Raw genomic sequence first — 22,643 nt, forward strand, 5'->3', positions numbered from 1 at the left:
GCTTTTGCTTTAAAACGCACCGTATCTACGTGTTTAAGTTACCAGAGCGCCGACAGCCACGTAGAATAATTTTCACCAAAGATTTCATTTATGTATCGATTTGACAAAATTGATAATATCACACATGATATTGTTACAATTAAAAACACATGATTAAATTGAGAAAACCGCCAAAGGTCGAGAATTCTTTTACAATTAACCCTTTAATCTATGTATTAAACCTACAGTGTCTGTGTTGCAGAAATTATGCAAATTATATTTATTTAGGTAAATTATTATTAAGATACTTAATAGTAATCTTAATACTTTTATATTAAATTATCAATTCTCTTTATTACATATGTTGATCTCACTATGAATTACTGATTAATTAAACACATATATTTTATTGTAAATTATATCTATAAGAAAAAAAATTTAAATATTAAATTTTTTAAGATTGGATATGATATATGTTTAAAAATAATAATATTAATAATAATATTTTTATTATTTATTTATTTTATTTTTATAAAAGGCTGTTCAATTTTATAACATGGGCAAAGTTTTACGCTGTATCGCAAATATCTCACGCGCCAAGAGGAGAATGGAGAGGAAAAGTGAAAAAAGATTAAGCAGATCAAATCCAAATAACTTGTTCCAAGTTAATAGGATTCAACCACGTGTGCACTTTCTCGAACCTACTCTTTCCCACTAACACTTTTTTTCTGCAATATCCCAAATCAAAGCTCCACGTATCCTTTCACTTCCCCAAAACATTGACACGTACACTTTCTCTCATTGGCCGAAACAATGACCCAATCGAAAAGCTCGTAAACGTCAATTAAATCAGTGTGGGCTCCATAAAAGAAATAAAGATTTCAACCAATCATCTCTCTTCACTGGTAGCCCTAGACACGTGGTGCTTGTGAACCCTAGCCACCGTGATACCGTTATCGTTTCTGTTTTCTCTATAGGGTTAATTTTTCAGCCAGAGAAAGAGAGAGAAGAGTGAAGTTTTTGCCTATTTCTTTCAAAAAGAAATTCGGTGGCGGAAGTGGTGACATGGATGACGACGACGGCTGGCGCGTGATTACTTGTTCTCAAGATAAGACAATAGTCAACCGGATGATGATGAGATTCCGTCCGATTGCACCCAAACCGGTAACAGACGGATCAAGCTCTACCGGCGGTCGGGAGCCGGAGAACAAGAACAGGAACGGTATGGTTAGTAGTGTGAGGACAAAGAGAAAGTACGTTAGGGTTAAAAAGAGCAAGGAATATTATAAAAAAAGAACGAAACAAAAACCATCAGATCTAGACGATGATAGTGATACAAAAGAGAAGCTTTTTACGCTGCAGTTTTTTCCAGAGAAAACTGATCTAGTAAAGGATCAATCAGGATCTTGTAGTAATATTGTTGATCGTACGATCGAGAAAGATCATATTCAAGAGAAAACGGATCCAACAACGGCGTCGACTAACTTCAGCAACAAACAGGAAAACCGCGATATTAGCTGCGTTGCTGTTGCAGATCGGACAGTTTTTGAAACGGTGGTGACGGTGGAAAGCGTGACGGACACGTGCATGGATGAGGTGGTGGGAGGCGGAGTAGGGTTAGTAGGGAGTACGGACGTGGAGAGAATGAGGAATCTAGAGAAGGACACGTGTCCAGGGTTTATATCGGACGGTTCGAGTAGAGTTCAGTGGGTTAACGAAGCATACGAGAAGATGATGATGGTGATGGGAAGGCCCGAGTCAGTAGAGATAAGAGTGCGATTGGTGATAAAGGACAAGGTATTCCCTTATCTCAACTGCCCAGCGTTTACGTGCTGGGTTAGGTTACAATACACGTGGCAGAAGGAGAAGTACTGTCAGATGGTACCGTGTGATGTGTGGAAGATGAGCATTGGTGGGTTCGCATGGAGGCTCGACGTTAAGGCAGCTCTCGGTTTGGGTCTTTAATGAAAATGGACGCCCGAAGAAAGTAACGCGAATCCCCAGGTCAGGTTATTGATAAAGCTGGAAGCGGCAAATTGAGTAAGGTAAGGTTGTTGTCTGTTAAAAAGATTTATGCAGAGATATTATTAGTTGGTGTAAGATTAGTCTAACCAAAGGAGGGATTGGGAATGGCCGATCCTGCAGTTGAGTTTTATCTACGTGGGTGTGTGTATATAATATATATATATATATAAATATATACTTGAGATAAATTGAGAAAACACTAGAATAAAAAAAGAAGCAACGATGAGAAGAAATAATTTTGTGTTGGATTGGTTCAAAGGGAACTGAGAAGGAAGAAAGAGAGTAGGTGGTTTTGTTGACACGCAGGAAGGGATGAACAGAACCTTCCACATGATATGAAATGGCCCCAACCTTTTCTCTTGTCTTTTCGATCGCTACGCCAATATGTATGTATATCTATCTGTTGGTACTGCCAGCATATATACTCTCTGCATTTATCACTATTTGGAAAGAAAAAGATTGATGGTATCTATTGAGTCATATATATATATATAACTACATATGTATATATATTATCATATCTCTCCCTAATTCTCTATATAATGTGAGTTCAAACACTCCAATCTTTGGGTTGAGAAAGGATAAAAATACCTAAACTTTACCTTTTTATTTTTCCTCTCAAATAGACAAATGAGTCAACTACTCTCTTGCCCCTAACACTATTTATTTGTTCCGAATCCAAAAAAATTTATGTCATTTTCATTTCACTATTCTTTAAATAAAGGTTGAAATAATTTTTCTTTTTGTGTTTTTTCTTACTTCATATATTTAAAATGGTTTTCCTTTTATATTAAAAAAAATGCCTTTATTTAAATAATGGCATAATTCATAAAAATTATTATTTAAATTAATTATTATATAGCTATTTATATAAATTATTATTATATCTATCTTCCAATCCTAAATAGGAGTAAATGCCATTCCTCATTAGAGACTGGTTATTTTATTTCCTACTCCATTTTTTATCTATTGGTTAACTTCTTTCAAGTATTGGGGACATTAACAGAAGAGAGTTTATTTTAAACTGAGTCAAAATTTTGAAAAATTAATATTCTCTTTGAGATGATAATTACAAAAAAAACTTGACGCTCAAACAAAAATGTAGAAAGTAACGCTACTATTATTCATTGACAATGGAGTTGCGCTGTGAAAGATTAATCAGATGTTCCTATTAATTATGGCAATTTGGGTTGAGTGGAATGAGGATTTCTAGGGGATGGGGATAAGAAGAAATGGTACTTGTTAGGTTGGCGAATCAGCTCTTACTATCATCTCGCTGAATATGTGAATTATTAAATGACATCCTATCAATTCTTGGCTCTAGGAGACATATAAACCTGTGCCAGGCTAGTTTCAGCTAGGTTCCGAATCAGAATCATAATTTTTCTATGTTTTCGATTCCACCCCCTCGGCGCTGGAAGTAGAACTGAACATGAATTATTTCATCTGATTTCAGTTCCCTAAAAGAAATCATTAAGGGTGTTAAATCATAGTTCGGTTTGGATTGTGTCTAGGAAAATTTTCTAATCAAACCAAGTTGTTCGATTTATATATATAAATACAACTCAAACTAAATCAAAATCATGTATTAAAAATTTGTCCAAACTGAACTATTTAGTTTCTATTTGTATACTCAAGTAGGTCGGTTTATGAATAAAAAATATACATATTTCATATATATTCAATTATTTAAATTATGTGTGAAAAAATATTCATCAAATTTGTTAATTCTACTAGAGTTATTAAATGTAAAACAACATGATTCAATTTATCTGACGAGTTTAAAATTCTATAATAACATATCAAGTAGAATCTCTTATATTAACTATATTTTCTAAAAAAAAAAAAAAACTTATTTTATAGAATATTTGGTTCAGTTTGACTTCATGCTCTTTATATAATTTTAAGCTATAACTAAACAATTTTTCTTTTTTGGTTTTATTAGATTTAGAAGCCAATATCAATTCATAAGATATCGAGACCATAGTTATTGGTTAAAATTTCATGTATATTGTATTAAGCCAATGTCAATTCACTTGTATATAAATAAATTGTTAAAACTAAAAAAAAAATGATTAGACAATGGAAAGGAATACTTGTGTATATCGGTTAAATGTCAAATGTGGAATACAAATGTTACAATCGGTACAATGAACTAGAACTCCTATTGGCACACTCTTATTGTAGCTTATCCAAAAACATAATCTGTTATGATTTTCACATATATATGATGGTGACATATTGCCGTATCTGGCACTTTACAAATTTGCATTTAACAATTACTCTTATAATATCAGTCAACTGTACAATCAAATCTGTTCCCCTAATAATAATGGATATTGCCCATAAGAATTGAATTCTGACGTATCTTCTAATTCATAATAATTAATATTTACATCATAAATTTAAACTCAGTGGAATTTTACATTTTAGTCGATCTGAAAAGAATTTAATTTTAAATTATTTCTTTCTTACTGTAATAAATCAAAAGAAATTTCTAAAATAATTAACTGTAAATAAATAAACAAATTTAAATGTATTAGAGCATTTTCAATGGTGCTTTTTATTTTAAAAAATATAACTTCTTATAATAAAAAGTATTTTAAGAAATATTCACATATAAAGAGTATAACATTTTATTTAAATCTAATATATTCTTTATATTTTATTATATATATTATTTTAATTTTATAAATATTAATAATTTTTATTTTTATTAATTAGAAAATAAAAATTATAAATATTAATTAAATTAAATATATACATTTATTAAATATAGAGTTAAAAATAAAATTTAGATTTTTTATATATAGAAAGCTAAAACTATTTATTTTATATTTAAAAATAAAAAAAATAGAAAAATTGATAATATTTATAGGTAAATATTACATTGGATGCTGAAGTAGGAGTGGGCAGTTAGAAGAGGGTGGAGTTCATAATATGAAAGGGAAAGCAATAATGGTGTTTGTCCTATGATAAAAGAAGCTATAATTGGAATAAAGGATAAACAGTAGATATAGGGTTGGAAAAGGAAATAAGGAAGCAGGGTTGCATCATAGAATTGGGTACAAACGAAAGCGAAGGTCCTTCTCAAGACTTAAAAAAAAATTGTCGGATAATAAACGTGGATTTAGGACAACTATAACACGTGGTGCTTTAACTAGGCAACCACCAATCTCAAAAACACAATTGGCTGTTTCTGTTAGCTTTTTTAAAGGGCCAATGACGCCATAAATCTAGCTCCAAGATCCACCTCTTCGTCGTACAGTCCACGCGTCCTTTTCCAATAGCTCTTTCTTTATTCTATTCCATTCCCACCCTCAAACTATATTTTAAATAGTTTTTACCATAATATTCTGAGGGTGCATATTTAATAATTATCTCTTACTAATTATATTAATCCTATTTTAAATTTCTTTTTCTTTTCAACCTAATTATATTAGGTTCATTTTATTAATAATATATAAGTGAAATCAAATTCAACTTCTTACGGTGCTCTACAGTACACAGTCGGAGGAAAGCGAGTGAAGGAATTTAAATTTCAGAGAAGAATTGCTAATGGAATCACACCACGTGTGCCTTTTCTCGAACCTAACCAAAAGGCTTTTTTGCCACATTTCCACTTCAGTGAACAGTGACACATCAATCAAGGCAGACACTACGTGTCCTCTCCTTTCGGCAGTGCTGCACACATACCCTTCTCTTATTGGTTACTCTAGTGGGTCCCAATTCCCATCGCTTAATTACGCCTGGATACACCAATTCTTTTTCCCTGGCCCATCCTCTGCTCTCTCCATGGGATTTTGCCCAATCAGATCTCTTTACTCTTTCTTCCTTGCCCTAGACACGTGGTGGCTTTTGCACCTTCCTTATTTGATTATCGCCTGAGCTCCATCTTTCAACACAGAGAAGAAGAGAGAGAACAGGAGATATGGATTGTGGAGATCAGTTGCAGATGATAAGCTGTGGCGGTGGTGCTCGGGATAAGACCACGATCAACCAGATAATGCTCCGATTCAGGCCGATTGCACCGAAACCGGCCAACGTTACCGGTGGTCAAGACTGTTCGTTGATGAGGGACAAGAGTATTTTAGTTTCTAAAAAAAGAAAAAAAAGGAAGTACGTTAGAGTTACTAAGAATAGCAACAGATTAAAAAGAAATCAACGAAAAATTCGTCAGATATCATCATCGGATCGTGAAAAAGAGAAAGAAAATGGGAGAGAAAATGATGGCGATGGATTTAACAAGATTGTAACTCTCCAGTTGTTACCGGAGCGAAGTGATGCGTTGAAAGAATTGGGAGAAAGCGGGAGATTATGGCGTAACCGAGAAGAGAATAATAATAATGATAATTCTGGAAATAATAATGATGACAAAACCATGAGGGGGCTGAAGTTAAAGCAGCCTGAGACTGATATAGCAGATCAGAGCATGGTTCCTAAAAAGAAGGTGATATTAGAGTCGTGGGTGACAGTGGAATGTGTGACAGACAGTTGCATGGATGAAAGAGGAGGTTTAGGTTGTACGGACGTGGAAAGAGTGAAGAATCTAGAGGAGAACACGCGCCCTGGGTTTATAACAGACGGTTCAGACACTGTCCGGTGGGTGAATGGGGCTTATAAGAGGAGGATGATGAAAGAGGAAAATAATCAAGAAATGGAAATAATGGTTTGGCTGGTGACCAAGGGCAAGCTGATGCCATATGCTTACTGCTCAGCATTTACGTGTTGGGTTAGACTACAGTATTACATGACATTGGAGAAAGACAACTACTACTGTTGCTCGCAAATTGTGCCGTGTGATGTTTGGAGAATGGACTGTGGAGGGTTTGCATGGAGATTGGACGTTGAGGCTGCACTCAGTTTGGGCCGTTGAAGCACATTAAAACAAAACAGCTTCTCCATCTCCATCTAGTGATCAGGTAATGCATATTCTCTGAGCAAGCAACCTTTATTATTACTTTTTACGTACTATTTTGAATTCTATTCTATGTCCTTTCCTTCTTTAAAAAAGATTTAATTAGGCAAGGAAATAAAAGCCTCATAAACTAAAGAATGGACCAGTGAAAGAGAGGTTGGGTGGGGCGGAGTAGAGAAATGGAATTCTGATGCATAGGAAACTGAAAACACTAGAATGTGTTTAGTTGGTGGCTAGAAGTAGAAGGGAAGGGACACAGGGCAATTCAATAACTCAATCTAGTTTCGAGTGAGTAGGCAGGCATTTTATTTGGCTTAGATATCAAGGGGTCGCGGATTGAAAAAAGGAAAAACCGTACACTTACCGACAAGGCGAGGACAGTATTAGTTACGCTACAACATAAAATAGACAGATTGAAAAATCTAATCCAACTGAAAAACAGATATTAACTAAAGTCATATCCAACCCACAAAATAACCAGATTCGACAGGTGAATTTCAAGTAGTATTGTGACTGACATTGTATGAATTCCTTACTGGTTGTTTGGTGCTGCTATTGTCAGGTAATTTAACAACACAAGAATTTATTCAGTTGGCTCACTTTTTGGACATTTATTAGATAGGCTGTAGCTGTGGCTCGTTTTCTTTTTGGATGGTATATCAGTGCAGTCTCTTATTGATAGTTAGCTAGCACCTGCAGTCCTCCAAATAATTTAATTAATCAAAACAACTAAATTACACCAGCGGAACACAACTGCAACATATATATACACACTTTTTATTTTTACCACTTATTTACCACCCTGGACACTTGATTTTCTCCTGCATTTAAATAAAGTTCACGGTACTTGAAAGTAGGCTCATCTTCCATGCTTCGATTTTTTTTTTTTTTCTTAAAACGAGTATTTTCAATGACGAGAAAATAAATTTTATTTTTTCATGTGAGGTTTTCTATTAAAAAACTCGATGAATTATTGACATATTCTTTTACACATATTACTATAAATATAACAAACTCTCATCAATATTGCTTCGAACTCAAGATCTTTACCAACTTGGTGATTTTTTAATTGGTTGAGCAACTAGTTCAACATTATCTGTTGGTAATGGCCCTTCAACGATTGGAATGGTTGCTTGTTCTCCTTACAACCCCTGCGGAACCAATTTTTTTAATTTCTAATTGAAAAAAAATAGATCTTTTTTCAATAAAATATTTTATTAATCAAAGTTTTTCCTATGAAACATTGAAATTCCATGTTTTGATATTTAATTAGTGAGGGAAGGGACACAAGGATAGCTCTTCCATGGCAGGGAGAGCTACCCATTTACTCTATGTTGGTAAACATTTTTTCTCTTCCTTTCATACATGGACACTAAAACCAAAATAATGAGAATAGAAGATGTTTTTCAATTATGGTAAAGATATTCTTTTTTTCATACATGGAGACTACACACAAAATAATGAAAATATAAGAGTGTTTTTCAATTATGATAAATAATGATCTCTCATTTCATTTTTAAGAGAAGACCCTAATTTGCTATGAAGAGAAGACTGCAAACAAAGTTAGCAAAGTAAGAAAAGAAAGAAAAGCTATTCTCTAAAACTAATCAGTGTACAGAAAGTTTGTAGCAGACTAGGTGCATTAGGTAATTAGGATTAGTAAGTGAAAACTAATTAGCAAGTGCAAGGATGACAGGGAGTGCATTTTAAACAAACCTAGATAAAGTCTTTAGCTAAGGAGATAAAAAAACTTGTAATTAAATCAGACTGTAGCCAAAATGATTAAAGACATAGCGATACAAAAAGAAGAAAATTATAGATAATTAGGTAGAAATGAGATTAACTTCCTTGTAGCCCATAGGCAATCAGAATATAAATTAATATATCATTAATGGCATAATGCATCTTGAAGAACGTGTTGGACCATCAAGGAATAGTTTCATTCATGCATGGGATGATAATTAAAGTAAATGAAAAATGCTAGAAGGTGCATGGTGAAATAGACAGGTCATATTTACTTTACATTTTAGCTACTAGGATCCCAATTTGAAAATTTTATATATATGTTAGGTAAAAACAATAATAATAACCTTGCATGATTTTCGTTCTAGTTTGTGAGGATAATCATCTTTAGCAGCGATCTATATAACATATTATGCTTTCTTGAGGAAAAATATATATATCAAATTTGATCTCTTTATATTGAAGGTCGTTAGAAATTAGAGAAATCTGTATCGATTAAGTTGGAAACTTCTCCATGTATGACTATTAGTAGATTTTTGTGGTGATTGAATTATAAAAGAGACTAATCCTATTATCTAACCCGCATATTTCGCCCTTAATCTCTTCTCAGTGGAAAAATGTTCAACATTATTAGCCTTCTATAAATATAGTTGTTGAAGAAAAGTTAATGACTGCCATCATTATTAATATCATTCAGTCATTTTTCAAGACATAGTTGTCTTCTTACATCTAATTTATTCATATTTCCAAATTTGTCTATCGAATTTTTTATATATGAAATTTTCAATTTAACCACAATTATATATAAAGGGAAAACTCTGCGGTAATTTTTTTTAATGAAAGAAATTTTACTTGTAAATAACTAGTACAGTGAAATGGCAGTCTCATTATTCGATGATAAAAATAAAGTAAAAATAAAGTATGAAAAACAGAGCGAGACAAAAGTACTCATATAAAATATTATTTTTAATTTTTATTAAAAATACATTTTTAGTATGTTTCTCCATTTTTCTCCCCCTTACTGCCTTTCTTTCTTTTTCTTTTTCTTTTTTTTTTCAATTCAGTCCCTCTTCCACTTTTCTCTAAATTTTTTTAAACAGAAATTTATTTTGCTTGGTTTTTTTATGGAAGAAAAAAAGAGTAAGTATATATCTTGCTCAATAAAAGAAGGGGTAAAGCCATTATAATTTAGTAGAAAATTGCATTTGTTTAAGTTTCCAGTAACTACTCAGTTATATATCTCATTTTTAAACGATTTATTTGTTAGAATCTATTGTAAATTAAAGAACTCTTGTTACAAACTATATATATAAAATTAACAGGCATATATATAGAATTAACAGCATCGCTGAGATGATGATGATGATCGAATGAAAACTTTTACAACATAGAACCAATAGTTAAATAGGAGGAAAAATACTAGTGGATATATGTGACATGATGCATGGTGACTAGGATAACCACACCAAATTATCAATACGTAAGATTAGGAAACTTATAAAATCACGTTAGACTTCTTGAGCATATCTTTGTTGTAAACTTATATTTCTAGTGCACCTTTAAATATTAGTGAAGTAAAATTAGGGGACGAGTTTAATCTCAGGTAGCGTTCAAAACCTTCATTGAATTCTTAATTAAGGTTAGAGTACTCATCTTTAGGAATTTAAATGATTTGCAGCCTCTTCTACACCAATATGTCTGTCTATTTTAAGTGTTGTGAACGTGCGTCCATGGTTAATTACGAAAAAGTCTTGTTTGGGATAGGTTATATATGTTCCGGTAGTTCAATTCAATTGAGATAGAGTAGTTCAATTCAATCTGTCCCTTCGAATGAGATAGGGAATGTAAAGAAGATGTACTGTCAGCCCTATCATGATACTCCTTCAAGCATTTTAACTCATGTGCAGTAGTCCAAATGGATTGACCTCTTCCAGAATTTTTTTGGCACAATTTGTTTTTATTTTTATGAAACCCCTTTAGGGAGGAACATGTTGAGTTGAGAACAATGAAATTCAAGTTATATATAAAACATTAAGACCAAGAATACACTCCACGTACAGGTTGAAATATTGAAAGGGAAAGAGTTATCTATCTTTCACATGGAATTGCACTTCCTTAAACCACTTCCTCCCTCAATATCCTTCAAAGGAGATTGGGAACGTAAAGGAGATGTCAATCATATATTATAAAAGCATGCATAATGGCTGAAATGAAGAAACTTTTTGGGGTTTCTATGTGACCACAAAATAAGATATTAAAGAAGCTAAAAGGAAACTTTTGTTGCATTGTAACAAGTTCATAAATTGAATGTGTGAACTCATTAGAATGGATAGAATCTGCAATAGAGCATTAGAGGAGTGACACCTGTTTGAGATAAGTTCATATAACAGAAATTGGAATGGGTTGGTCGTACGTGTAATCTTTATACTAGTCGATAGCCTAGTTTGGGAAGTTGTCATCTCATAGGGGAAAGGAAGAAGAAAGATATCATAGGAGTAAGGTAAACCCACTAATTAAAAAACACAAAAAATAAAAAATAAAAAGAAAATTAATGGCTTTTCATGTTCTAAAAGATTTAGCCTTACGCCACACCAAAATTGATAAACGATCTCTCAACTAACTAATCAAAGTTTAATTTAATTATATAATCCCAACAAGAGCTAAGATCAAAATCCTTAATTTGCAACAAGAGCTTTAAATATCTTATCCCACTCACTCAATCTTACAATCAAGCTCTAAAGACATTAATGGTTAATAACAAAGACAATACTTGGTTCTTGAATTTATGTAAAAAAGAATAACAATGAGGTCGAATGAATACTCTTCACAGACCTGTATATGTCCAAAAGAGACGTGTTTATACTCTAATAAAAAAACAAGTTGTTGGAATCAAATTAAATTTTCATCTGTTCATTCAACTACTGCCATTAATGGCTGTTGCGGGGGTAGCTTGATTTTTAGCAGGCACGACACATGACTGTACTAAAAGACAATCTAAGCATGAATTTTAAGGTCATAAGAGGTCGTTAAAACTGTTTTAGATTTGTTGTAATGTTCGAAGCCTTTTAGAGTTGGTTATTTGTGTGTGTGTGTGTATATATATATATATATATGTAAGTGATCATCATAAAGCTTATTGAGGTAATGACGTGATGAATCTAAGAGTGCCCACCAAATTTGGACATCAACACAATAGACAATAATAGGAAAACAACCCTGTTTTAAAACAGTGTTACAACAACGCCTAACAACATTGATCTCTACAAAGAACGATGGCTTCTATGCTAATACTAATCGTACATCCCCTGCTATAGCTTGTCTGGGGATTAATTTTGGCTCGTGCTTATGTTTGCTTTACTGATTACCAAATTTTGATTTTCCAAATTGGAACTCTGTGGTGAAGATTATGGTACCATGGAATATATTACTGTATATTATAATATTGGTTACTGTATTAATGCTTGGAAAACTTCAACTATTTTACTCATGCTTTGACTCCTTTAATAGATGCATCTTCAATAGCATGTTAAGTTGGTTTCAATTTCTTAAGAAACTTTTGTTGTTTGGTTTACAGTGAGGTGCTGGTCAGGATTTTTGGGATTTAGTTTATTTGATTTTTTTTTTTCTTTTTCGTATTACCTTATTCTTGCTTATCAATAGACAAAAGAATCTCATATATCCATACTCTATAACATAAAAATTGTCCAAACAATGGTCAATAACATCACTTCTTTTATTAGTTCAATAGGGAGAAAAAAAGGCTCTTCTTTTAATCTATGAAGCATCGACATTCTTAAAGAGTTGTCGTATGTGTGTCAGATACTTTAGAGAAACCGAAACACAGGAACATACTAAAAAATGTGTCCTCATTTATTTATTTTTATTTCAGATGGGAACACGTTGGGACACATGAAATATTAAACTTTATGAAATTAAGAGGAAAATTTGAAAAATATGAGATATTTTTTAAAATAATTTTAAATTTAGGGGTCAAATTATAAAAATATAAAACTTAAAACGCCAGCCACACAACCCTAGCCATTCTCTACATCTCTTTCCCTTTCAATGGACTAGAACTTGAGTCATTATTGTTTGTTGATGAAATGGTAAAAAATGAAGAATTAAAAATATTTTACACTTGTAGTTTAATTTTTATGAGTGCTATTTATATAAGTTTGCATTATAATAATTATCATCTTCTATCTATCTATCTACCTACCTACCTATATATATATATATATATATATATATATATATATTAAATTTGTAGTGTCCTTTCTATCTGTATTTCTTTTTTAAAAAAAATATCGTGTCGTGTCCTGAACCGGTATCCGTGTTTGTATTCATGCTTCATAGCTTTTAATCTGTTAACCCTGAATCCCTCTTTGCCATGGTTAATGGGTTGAAGGACCTGTTTTGTCCTTAAAATTCATTTGCTTGCATGATTTTAGGTTTTAATTTACAGTAACGTTCTAACCTTCTTTTGTTTCTTTCCACCAAGGTTGTCTAGATTTTATACATGGGATGCTTTTGATCAAGTCAGAAGAAAACATTCGAGTATGGTAGTCTTCAAGTGTACATATTATGCATAGGTTGAAGTGTTTCTCATGGCAACGAGTTAATAGCCAATACAGGCATTAGGCAGGTCTCTTCAGTAAGGATTTTGCAAAGCAAAGGTACCTCAGATATTAACTGTTAAGGTCTGTCTGGAAATTGTACCATTCTAAAAGGGCAAACAAAAGAACCTTGTTTGAGGTCCAACTTTTAGGATTGGAATCAGGGCTTTAGACACTATGTCGGTGACGACAATATTGCACACTTCGTAGAAAAGGGAAAGTTGGCATGTAACATAAGCACCGGCTTTTGGGGTTGTCTTTCTACTGCTTGCTCAGGTCTCAAAATAAGAACTGTTTTTGAGCATGTCCAGGTACTCGTAGTTTCATGTGCAAAGGCTCCTCCGATTCATCGAAAGACATCTAGCTCAACTGCTCTTGTAGTTGAAGAAAGAACAAAATTTTATCAGAGCACATTGATTAAGAAATAGTGCTCTACCACAAAAAGGGGGAACCAGAGGTAGAAATGATTCTTTTTGCATTGATCACAAATTCCAAAACCCATGCCTAAATTCAAAATCAAATTTGGATAAACAGAAGTGTAATACTTCCTAAGCACAAAAAATCAAGTACACAATTGTTAGGAAGATTCTTGCTAAGGATGGGTAATTTTTCTGATACTAATCATAAAGGTCTACTACATATCACACAGCCAACACTCCTAAATAATTGGGGCCAACTTTTCTCGAAGTATAATCATCTAAATCCACTCGGCAATAACGATTATTTGTGTTGCCACAGGTGAGAAAGAGGTTTCCCCTTTTCAGATGCCAGAACATGATCCAACACAATCTCCTGGATTTGTTTTTGAACCTCTTCCATGGGTTGGGATGCATCTATGATCTGCAACCAAATTAAGAACTATATTTAGCAATCATCCAAAGAAAGGAAGATCGCAATTAAACGACTTCTAGCAAGTATATATCATCACGCTTTATCAGCTGCAAAAGGATTTGAGTTCTTTGAAATTTTAGAAGTGGAAGGAAAATAAACAGTCCATTAAAATGAAAGAGATCAGTACAAATATGACTTCACTAATACTACCATATACAATGTGTTTACCATTTAGACCAATAACAAAACAAGGGCAAAATCATAATTTGGGGTTGCATAAAAATGCAGAAATCAGCCGGACAGCAGGATTGCAGGAAAGACATGATATAGAATCACATCCAGGAGGCAGCCACACAGATTTCTAATGCAAGAATATGGTAGATAAAATAGAAGTTTACCTCCCACGAGGAATCACGGAGGGTCTGATAGCAGTTGCCAACTTTCATCTGAAACTCAAGTTTCTCATATCTTTCACCACCGTAGCCTCCTCTTTCTGCAGCTTTCTGGTGATGAAACAACACAGTTTTATAAGTTAGACAAGAAAAATTCAAGTGGTGAATATGTCCAAGTGCTTCTAATTTGAATGTCTGCACGTGCACATGTATGGAGGCGAGTATTTGTGCGCAAGCATTAAGTGATCATTGTCAAAATATTTACACATGTCTATCAAGAACACTAATTACACCAGGTGTATTCTACATATTCACTTACCTTTTTCTAACTTGACTGCCTTGAGATGTTTTACATGCAGCCAAAACTATCTTTTTCTCAAGTGATAAGAAAAGCTACAGAACTAGTCCTTTTATTTGTTCTTAACTTCTTATACAAATGCAAATGCTCAATTAAAATTGGTACCATCAAAGTTAATTAGCTCTGGACAGGAAATTCTCAGTGTAAAAGGTGCCTTTTAAGAGAGGAATAGAGGAGGGGGGTTGGCAGTGGTGAGCGTAGGGTTCTTTTTATCGCGAAATGCCAGTTGAAAATTACTATCAGGTAAAAGAATTAGCTCAGCAAACATTTCTAGGCTACATGTTTTGCTTCTCTAATCTTGATACTAAGACTATATACAATAAAAAGCTTACCTCAGGCGGTATGTCAAGGTACAGTACCAGATCTGGAGCCAGCAGCCCAATCTCTGGAGCCTGCAAGAATACCTTATTCACTAACAGATAAGGCACAACATCATTTTCTGACAAAAAAAGCATTATTTTCAAACCATCTTTGAGCATGTCTTCACCTTACACCATTCAAAATCAAGTCCTTTGGCAGCTGAGAAAGCAACTCCAGAATACGAGTAACGGTCAACAATGAGAGTGGTTCCACTTTTCAGCTTAGTTTCCATCAATGAGCTGCAAAATTATTGCATGTATTCAAAAAAAAAGAAAAAAGCTCTATCACATCCGTACGTAGTTATTTGGAATGCCGTATAGTTATTTGGAATGCCATATGTCTCAGTTCGTGGTATACGTACAGGTATGCAATATGTCACTTATCTTAAATATGAGGTGCGTGGAGGGGCAAGTTCAATTGGTACGTGAATTACCTGTATCTATGTTATTAAGCTTTTTTAACTAAATTAAGACATCCACATGCCTCATTCTAAGGTAAGTGACGTATCGCATAGCCGTACGAATACCATGATCCGAGACATACAGCGTTCCATGTAAAGACAGACTCCCAAACTTACGGTGATGCATATGTTTCTTAGTCAGAAAGTTGGAAGTTACGTCCTCTGACCTTTTCACAAGACATGCACCTATCTTGTCTCCATACTGAAATGATGGAGTTAAAAGACTAAATTTAGAAAATACTAAGATGGTGGAAAGTTTAGCCTGCATAACGATATCTCTGCACTTCGTATGTCCCAAATTCTAGGACAGGTAGATCTCCTCCCTGTGCACATGCCACCAGGGAGTACACTTGTTCTTGGATACACGCTAGACTAAAATTAAAGTAACACTGACGTTGGAACAGTAATGAGCTGGTTAAACAAATTTCTAACTTTTAAATATGTGCAACCGGATGGGTATTTATCTTGAGAGCTATAGTATTTAGCAACCATCTCATGAATTCTGCCATCCTGTCACCGACTCATACTAGAACATGCACACAAGTTAAGCAAATCAAAGGTTTAAAATCATTGCAATCATGTTATTCAGCCTGTGATAACAAAACATACTTCTTTTCCCACCGATTTGCACTGTACAGAAGATGAATAGTGCGATCGTCCAACTGGGATTGATTAGAGAGATAGGCAGATATCATCTGTCCAATAGTAGTAGTTCTATCAGGAAACCGCCATAATTCAGTTTCATGACCAAGTCTCTCCAAGTAAGAAACTAATTTGCCGCACTGTGAAGTCTTTCCACTGCGATCCAACCCTTCTAGAACGATGAATGCACCTCTTGACTCGCAGTTCTCAACCCTCAAATTACCAGTACTAATATCACTTTCCATTCGGATTGATCTAATAGAACTCTTCCCAGGATAATTCAAGTGCGCATTCAATGACCTCCTTGCAGCTGAAGCACCAAAAGTTCTAGAATTTAACACAATAGCAAACCATATATAAGACAGACATCAGTTAATCAGCATTAAGAACTGATCTTGCTAAAAAGGATTGATCTCTTTTTCATAAAACTGAAAAGGTTGGATCTTTAAGTGGTTATAGTCATGACCAAAATAACTCAATTTAAAGGAATTGCGAAGACCCACCCTCGTAAGGGACAAGAGAAAATGTTACTTACAAAGCTTTAGGAACTTTAAGAGCGCAAGCATATGTCATGTCCCTAATTATAACCTGCAACCATACATCTTGTTGAATAATTGCAAGAAAAAAGAGGGAATTTTTTTTTCAGATCAGTGTCACTTAGCAACTGAGATAGGAGTCTGTTTTACCTATTACTTGAGTGTAGACATTTCCGCGAATTGGACATGTGTAGTGATGCAGTGAAGCTGTAAACGGGGAGGACGGTGGAATCTTGGGCGGCAGCTGGCAGATAGAGTATCGTTTTCTGAGGTTTTGCCGCCGGAATGTTGAGCGACTAAGTTGAATTGAAGAGAAATAAAAGAAATTGGGCCTTCATATTTGAAGTCAATGGCCTTTTAGATTTTATTTGATTTTTTTTGGATTCTTTCGGAAATAACTTTAAAAAGATAAAATTATCATTTTGGTGTAATTTTTTTTTTAAATACTATAAATTAAGAAATTATTTTAAAATTACTGTGATATATATTAGGTATAGTTTTTTTTTCAAATAAAATATATTATTAGCAATTTGGGATATTTTTTATAATATTTTTAATATTTAATTTTTGATATATATTTAGTATCCATTCGATGATATTAATTTAATTACAGGTCAATTTATTGGAGAGCTGGATATATAGATAATTAGTATTTAAATTATTTCTTATTATTCATTTTATATATTTTAGTATAGGTCTTGTATATATCTATATATAATTGATATTTTAAATTATATTTTAATATTTATTTAAAATATTTGGTATTAATTTCATATATTTTAAAATCTATTTAGTACAATCAATATCTGAAACTAGTATTTTAAATTATATGTTAGTAATATTTTTTTTAATTCATTTCATATATTTTGATATGTATTTAGTATATAATATACATTATTATATATAATTAGTTAGATGGTTTATTATCATATTATTTTAAGATATTTGGTATATAAATATTATTTAAAACTATTTTTCCGTGTCTATTTTATATTTTTGGTGTCTATTTAGTATATATTTAGTATATAATATACATATTATATATATATATATATATATATTTATAATTAGTTTAAAAATTTATATTGTATTATTTTAAGATATTTAGTATATAAATAATATTTAAAATTATCTTTTAGTATCTATTCCGAATTTTTAGTATCAATTTCATATTTTTGTTATATATTTTATATTTTATGTGTTTGTTTAATACACAATATATATTAACTTATAATTAATTAAAGTTTTATATCATATTATTTTCAAATATTTGGTATATAAATATTATTTAAAAATATCTTTTAATATTTATTTTAGATTCTTGGTATCAAGTCATAGCTCATTTAAGATAATATTTTAAAGTATTTTTTATAGAAAATATAAATGTTTTAATAATTATTTATGAGATTCCAACTTATACCCTTCACTTTTAAATCACTACACAGCCACTATGGCGATTTCTATTTTGTTAATAGGTCACTATGGTGATCCTTTACTCGGATCGGCTCACTCGAGTTTAGTTTTTTGAAAAAATTACACCATGTTTTATACGTGAGCTTTTGAAAATTTATATTTTTACTAAATATTTTTTAATTTTATGCTTTTATTTATATTTGTAATACCTGAAATTTTCTTTTAATAATAATAATTATATTAGTAATAATTAATAAATGAGTTTTTAATTAAATTAATTTTATTTTATTTTATTTGGTTTAAATTGGAATGATTTAAATGGAATTTTAATGCTAGACAAATAAGGGAGTTATTTTTTATATCCAATTAGTTTGATTTTAATAATATAATTAAGTAAATTTCTTGGGAAATAAATTATATTTACGGTCATTCAATTTTTCCCGATATGAATATATGAATTAAATTCTATATTTAAGAGTTATGAAAGAATTAATAATTAATATTTTATAAAAGAATTTATTTAGGAATGATGAATTTTAATTAGCAAATGGTATTAATTTTAATTGAAAAATATTTAGCAAATGATTAATTAAATTAATTGTGTTAAGATTAAATTGGAAATTTATTTTGGAATAAGGATTAAAAGTATAATTTTATTAATATGAGGTTTTAATAAAAATTTGTATGTTAGCTATTTTTGTAATTAAATATGTCGGCAAGGGCTTTTTGGTAATTTTATATTTAAAAGCAAGGGTAAATATGTAATTATATATTTTCAAGAATTATAATTTGGCCCAAATTAAATAGTTATGCGCTTAATTGAAAAGCTAAAGAAAAGCTTAAGGGTTAATTGAAAATTTTACTGGATGAAATTGTTAGTGATTAGAAAGTTGAGGGACTAAATGGTAAAGAAGAAAAGTCTAGGGACTATTTGCCGATAAGGAAAGAAAGAAAAGAAAGAAAGGAAGAAGGGGGCGTCGGGATCGCCGAGGGAGAGAGAGGAGGACGAAGGAGAGGGCGTCGAGAGCCGTGGCCGATCACGGGCGAAGTGGGGCACCGTGAGCTCGTGATGGCGGTGGCGGAAGAAAAAAAAAGGAGGGGCGACCAATGAAGGCAAGGTTGGTCCTGTTTTGACCGGTGAGTTGAGGGTTTCCTTTTGGGAATGACGGCGTCAGCTTTGATGACTGAAAGAGGGAGTTCCGAAGAGGTGTTGGCAGTCGTATTTTCTGATTTTTCTGGCGAGCTTTGGTTGATCGGAGAACCTATCCAGACTCCTCTTAGCTCAAACTTTCCAATGGCACCGGTTTTGTGGCGATCAGACTCCGTTTCAAAATCGACAGCCGAGATCGTCCGTAAATCTCTCTGGATGATCGGAAGATCGGAAGCAGGGATCGTCATCAGTGCGTCGTTTCGAGTTCGTTGGTGCATTCGTATTGTCGATCAGACTCCGGCGGCTAGAGGCGAGTCGACCGAGCAATCAAGCGTCTCGGTAATTTCTCTGGCCCGTTGATTTTAAAATTTATTGATAAAATTTATGTATTTATTGAATTATGTTGAGCATTAGAAAATATTGTGAGTAAAAATAATTGTTTGTCGGACTGTCTACCTTAGGTCGTGATTTGTGATGTGTGGCGGAGTAGGAAAAAATAGTGAAGTCTTGTGGACCCAACTCCCGTTAAAATAAATTATTGAATATTTGAAGTGTTTTCTGGCAGGTCCTGGACTTGTCTTACGGGAGGTAAATGTCCGTATTTTAGGGGAGGTTCTGCCGATTTTTTTATAGAATTTACCCGAGTCGATATTTTTTAGACAGTGAGTCCTAGGAATTTAGACCTAGGGTTAATTGTCAAATGTTTCAACATTATTGATTATTTCTTTTCGTGATTAGATAATCCGTCAGTTCGGCTCGCTCCACCCGAGGCATCAAAGCAGAGCTAGGAGGTCGTCAAAGCTGTGAGTTAAAGTCATATGTCCGTTTACATGTGTTATGTTAAGATTTTACGAAATAATTTTGATTACATGATTTAATATTTTAATCGCTATTTATATAAGTTTTATTTTCTGCATTATAATTTTATTGTTACGTGTTGACTCAGGATGGGACGGCTGTAGAACATGCTATTTGATGAGTGCATCGGTATGAATATGAGACTGATAGCAAAAGGGTAAAAGGGTAAAAAGGTAAATTTAGGACTTGCCCTGTTCAAGCATCGCTCTCTGGGCTTAATAGAGTGTGTTTGCCGGAATAAAGGTCCCTGGTCGAGCATTGCTCTCTGGGCGCCGGCTTATTTGGAAACTTAAGTGACCAGAGTGGATTTAAGGTCCCTGGTCGAGCTTCGCTCTCTGGGTGCTAGTCTTATTGGAGTAAGAGAGCCGAAAGGCTAAGAGTGTTAATGATAATTAAATGGCTGAACTGGAGTTAAGGACCCTGGTTGAGCTTCACTCTCTGGGCGCCAGTTCTGTTAGAATGAGAGAGTCGAGATGTTAGAGTTGAGATTATGGTTCTGCTGAGGTACTCCGTCCCGTGGTAGGTGAAAGTTATTTTTATTTAAACATGGCATGACATGTTTATTTTTGCATGACTTAGTATTTATTTCAAATTAAATAAATATGTTATTGAAGTGTTTGTAACTGTTTTTGGATATAAGATTTTAACTCACTCTCGAGACTGATAGTCTCAATTTTACGGTTTTTCAGATCTGTGATTGTTAATCTTCCCGCGGCTCTTATCTAGCAACCCGACTCCTTCATCATCGGGTGATGTAATTGATTTGGTATGTTTGACTTGTAAAATCTTACATTCTTCGCAGTAGAAATAATAGACTTATAAGTTGGAAATTTATGCAGTTTCGGTTCTTACCTAATTCTATTGGCATACCGAATTAAATATGTAGAATTTAATAGTTAAGATAAATTGTGATATCAGTAATATCATATGAGATTTAATTAAGTTAGTGAGTGTCAAGCTTACTATGGGATTCGGTAGCCTTACGCCTACCCATTCCTTAGTGCCGGTCACGGGCCCACAAATCGGATCGTGACAATATTTATGTATTATCAATAGCACAGATCGGATCGTGACAATATTTATGTATTATCAATAGCTCAAGATCGTTTTTATTTTGATCTTGTTGTGTGGATTACCAAATTAGCAAATTGGACGCATTTCTTATTTATTTTAGGAGTTTTATAATTTATTTCAATAATAAATTTAATTATAGAGATACATATATGTCTTTTTTGTGTTTTTTAACATAATAATAATAATAATAATAATAATAATAATTTCTTTAAAGAAATAAACATAATATAAAAATAAAATTATTTTTCTCTAATTTAATACTATTTATCATACGATAATTAAATATCACTTTGAGAAAAAAATTATGTATAATATTACCATATTTTTATTCATTATTGCTAATTTAGTTTAATATATCTATTGCTTGTATTTAATTATCCATTTGATATATATTTTTAATAAAATAATGATAGTATAAACTAAAAATTGAATAAGATAAATATAGGAAATTATTAATTATTAGATATATGGCTATAATAAAAATATATATTTTTATATTAGTCATAGTTTAAATATTAAGATATATTTATAATGTGCAATTAGTTTCAAAAAATATTATTAAATAATATGAATTATTAATTTTAAGATATCAATTTGGAAAGATTCCAAATATGAATATTGGATTTTAAAACTCAGATTTACAGAAAATTAAGTATTTAGATCTATTTTACAGAAGATCCAGCAAATAGTATATATCGAGTATATATAGGTATATCATAAGTATATATTCTTAAAATTTAGTAAATTTTGTGTTTATGTTGTGTGTATGATATATGACTTGTATAGAAAAATAATTTTTTCAAAAAAGATAAAATAATTTTTAAGATATACAGTGAAAAGCATATACTAAATATATAACAAGTAATTTTATGTTTTATAATACTATGATTGTCATTGTTTGTTCTTCATTCCGATTTTTAAAATCATCTTTATATTATATATATATATATATATATATATATATATATATATAGACAAAATATATATTTTTCTTCGTCACAATGGATATTTAGAAAACAAAATTGCGTAATCTTTGATGCAAAGGATATTTAATAGCAATAACTTTTATATTCAATTTGATGACTTGTTTCATGAATTAAAACTTGTGTAACTAAATAGTTTTTATAATTAGTTTATAGCTATTATGAGTGATTAAAATAATTTATTAGAATCTATAGTACTTGTGTAGCAAATATATAGGTTAAAAAATGATAGTATATACTCATAATATAATCGACATGTACTATATACTGTTAAGTTTATAAGTCTGTTTGAATTTAAGTTGAAT

At 32.1% G+C, this 22,643-nt stretch overlaps 3 protein-coding genes across 6 annotated transcripts; 2 read left to right on the forward strand and 1 right to left on the reverse strand.

Moving 5' to 3' along the window:
* The first annotated feature begins 575 nt into the window (after nt 1-575).
* Nucleotides 576-2,472, forward strand: LOC8271783. The gene has a single exon (XM_002509516.4). The coding sequence runs from the start codon at nt 1,045-1,047 to the stop codon at nt 1,942-1,944; it is 900 nt and encodes a 299-aa protein (XP_002509562.1). The 5' UTR covers nt 576-1,044; the 3' UTR covers nt 1,945-2,472.
* A 3,106-nt stretch (nt 2,473-5,578) lies between these two features.
* Nucleotides 5,579-19,287, forward strand: LOC8271784. 2 transcript variants are annotated; one of them, XM_048374595.1, is made up of 2 exons: nt 5,579-6,926; nt 19,153-19,287. In XM_048374595.1, the coding sequence occupies exon 1, from the start codon at nt 5,936-5,938 to the stop codon at nt 6,878-6,880; it is 945 nt and encodes a 314-aa protein (XP_048230552.1). In that variant the 5' UTR covers nt 5,579-5,935; the 3' UTR covers nt 6,881-6,926; nt 19,153-19,287. The 2 variants fall into 2 exon arrangements, with proteins under 2 accessions (XP_048230552.1, XP_002509563.1); XM_002509517.4 differs by lacking the exon at nt 19,153-19,287 and adding an exon at nt 13,167-13,585 and having other exon boundaries at nt 5,582-6,926.
* LOC8271785 (thymidylate kinase) lies at nt 13,740-17,202 on the reverse strand. 3 transcript variants are annotated; one of them, XM_015717250.2, is made up of 7 exons: nt 17,011-17,202; nt 16,860-16,912; nt 16,292-16,634; nt 15,350-15,461; nt 15,195-15,266; nt 14,511-14,615; nt 13,740-14,121 (listed from the first exon to the last, which is right to left on the reverse strand). In XM_015717250.2, exons 2-7 carry the CDS (start codon nt 16,888-16,890, stop codon nt 14,002-14,004), a joined length of 783 nt encoding a protein of 260 aa, XP_015572736.1. In that variant the 5' UTR covers nt 16,891-16,912; nt 17,011-17,202; the 3' UTR covers nt 13,740-14,001. The 3 variants fall into 3 exon arrangements, with proteins under 3 accessions (XP_015572736.1, XP_015572663.1, XP_002509564.1); XM_015717177.2 differs by having other exon boundaries at nt 16,292-16,651; nt 17,011-17,198; XM_002509518.3 differs by having other exon boundaries at nt 15,195-15,254; nt 16,292-16,651; nt 17,011-17,195.
* Nucleotides 19,288-22,643: the final 3,356 nt, after the last annotated feature.

This window comes from Ricinus communis, chromosome 5, assembly GCF_019578655.1.
Source record: "Ricinus communis isolate WT05 ecotype wild-type chromosome 5, ASM1957865v1, whole genome shotgun sequence".
Taxonomy (NCBI): Eukaryota; Viridiplantae; Streptophyta; class Magnoliopsida; order Malpighiales; family Euphorbiaceae; genus Ricinus; species Ricinus communis.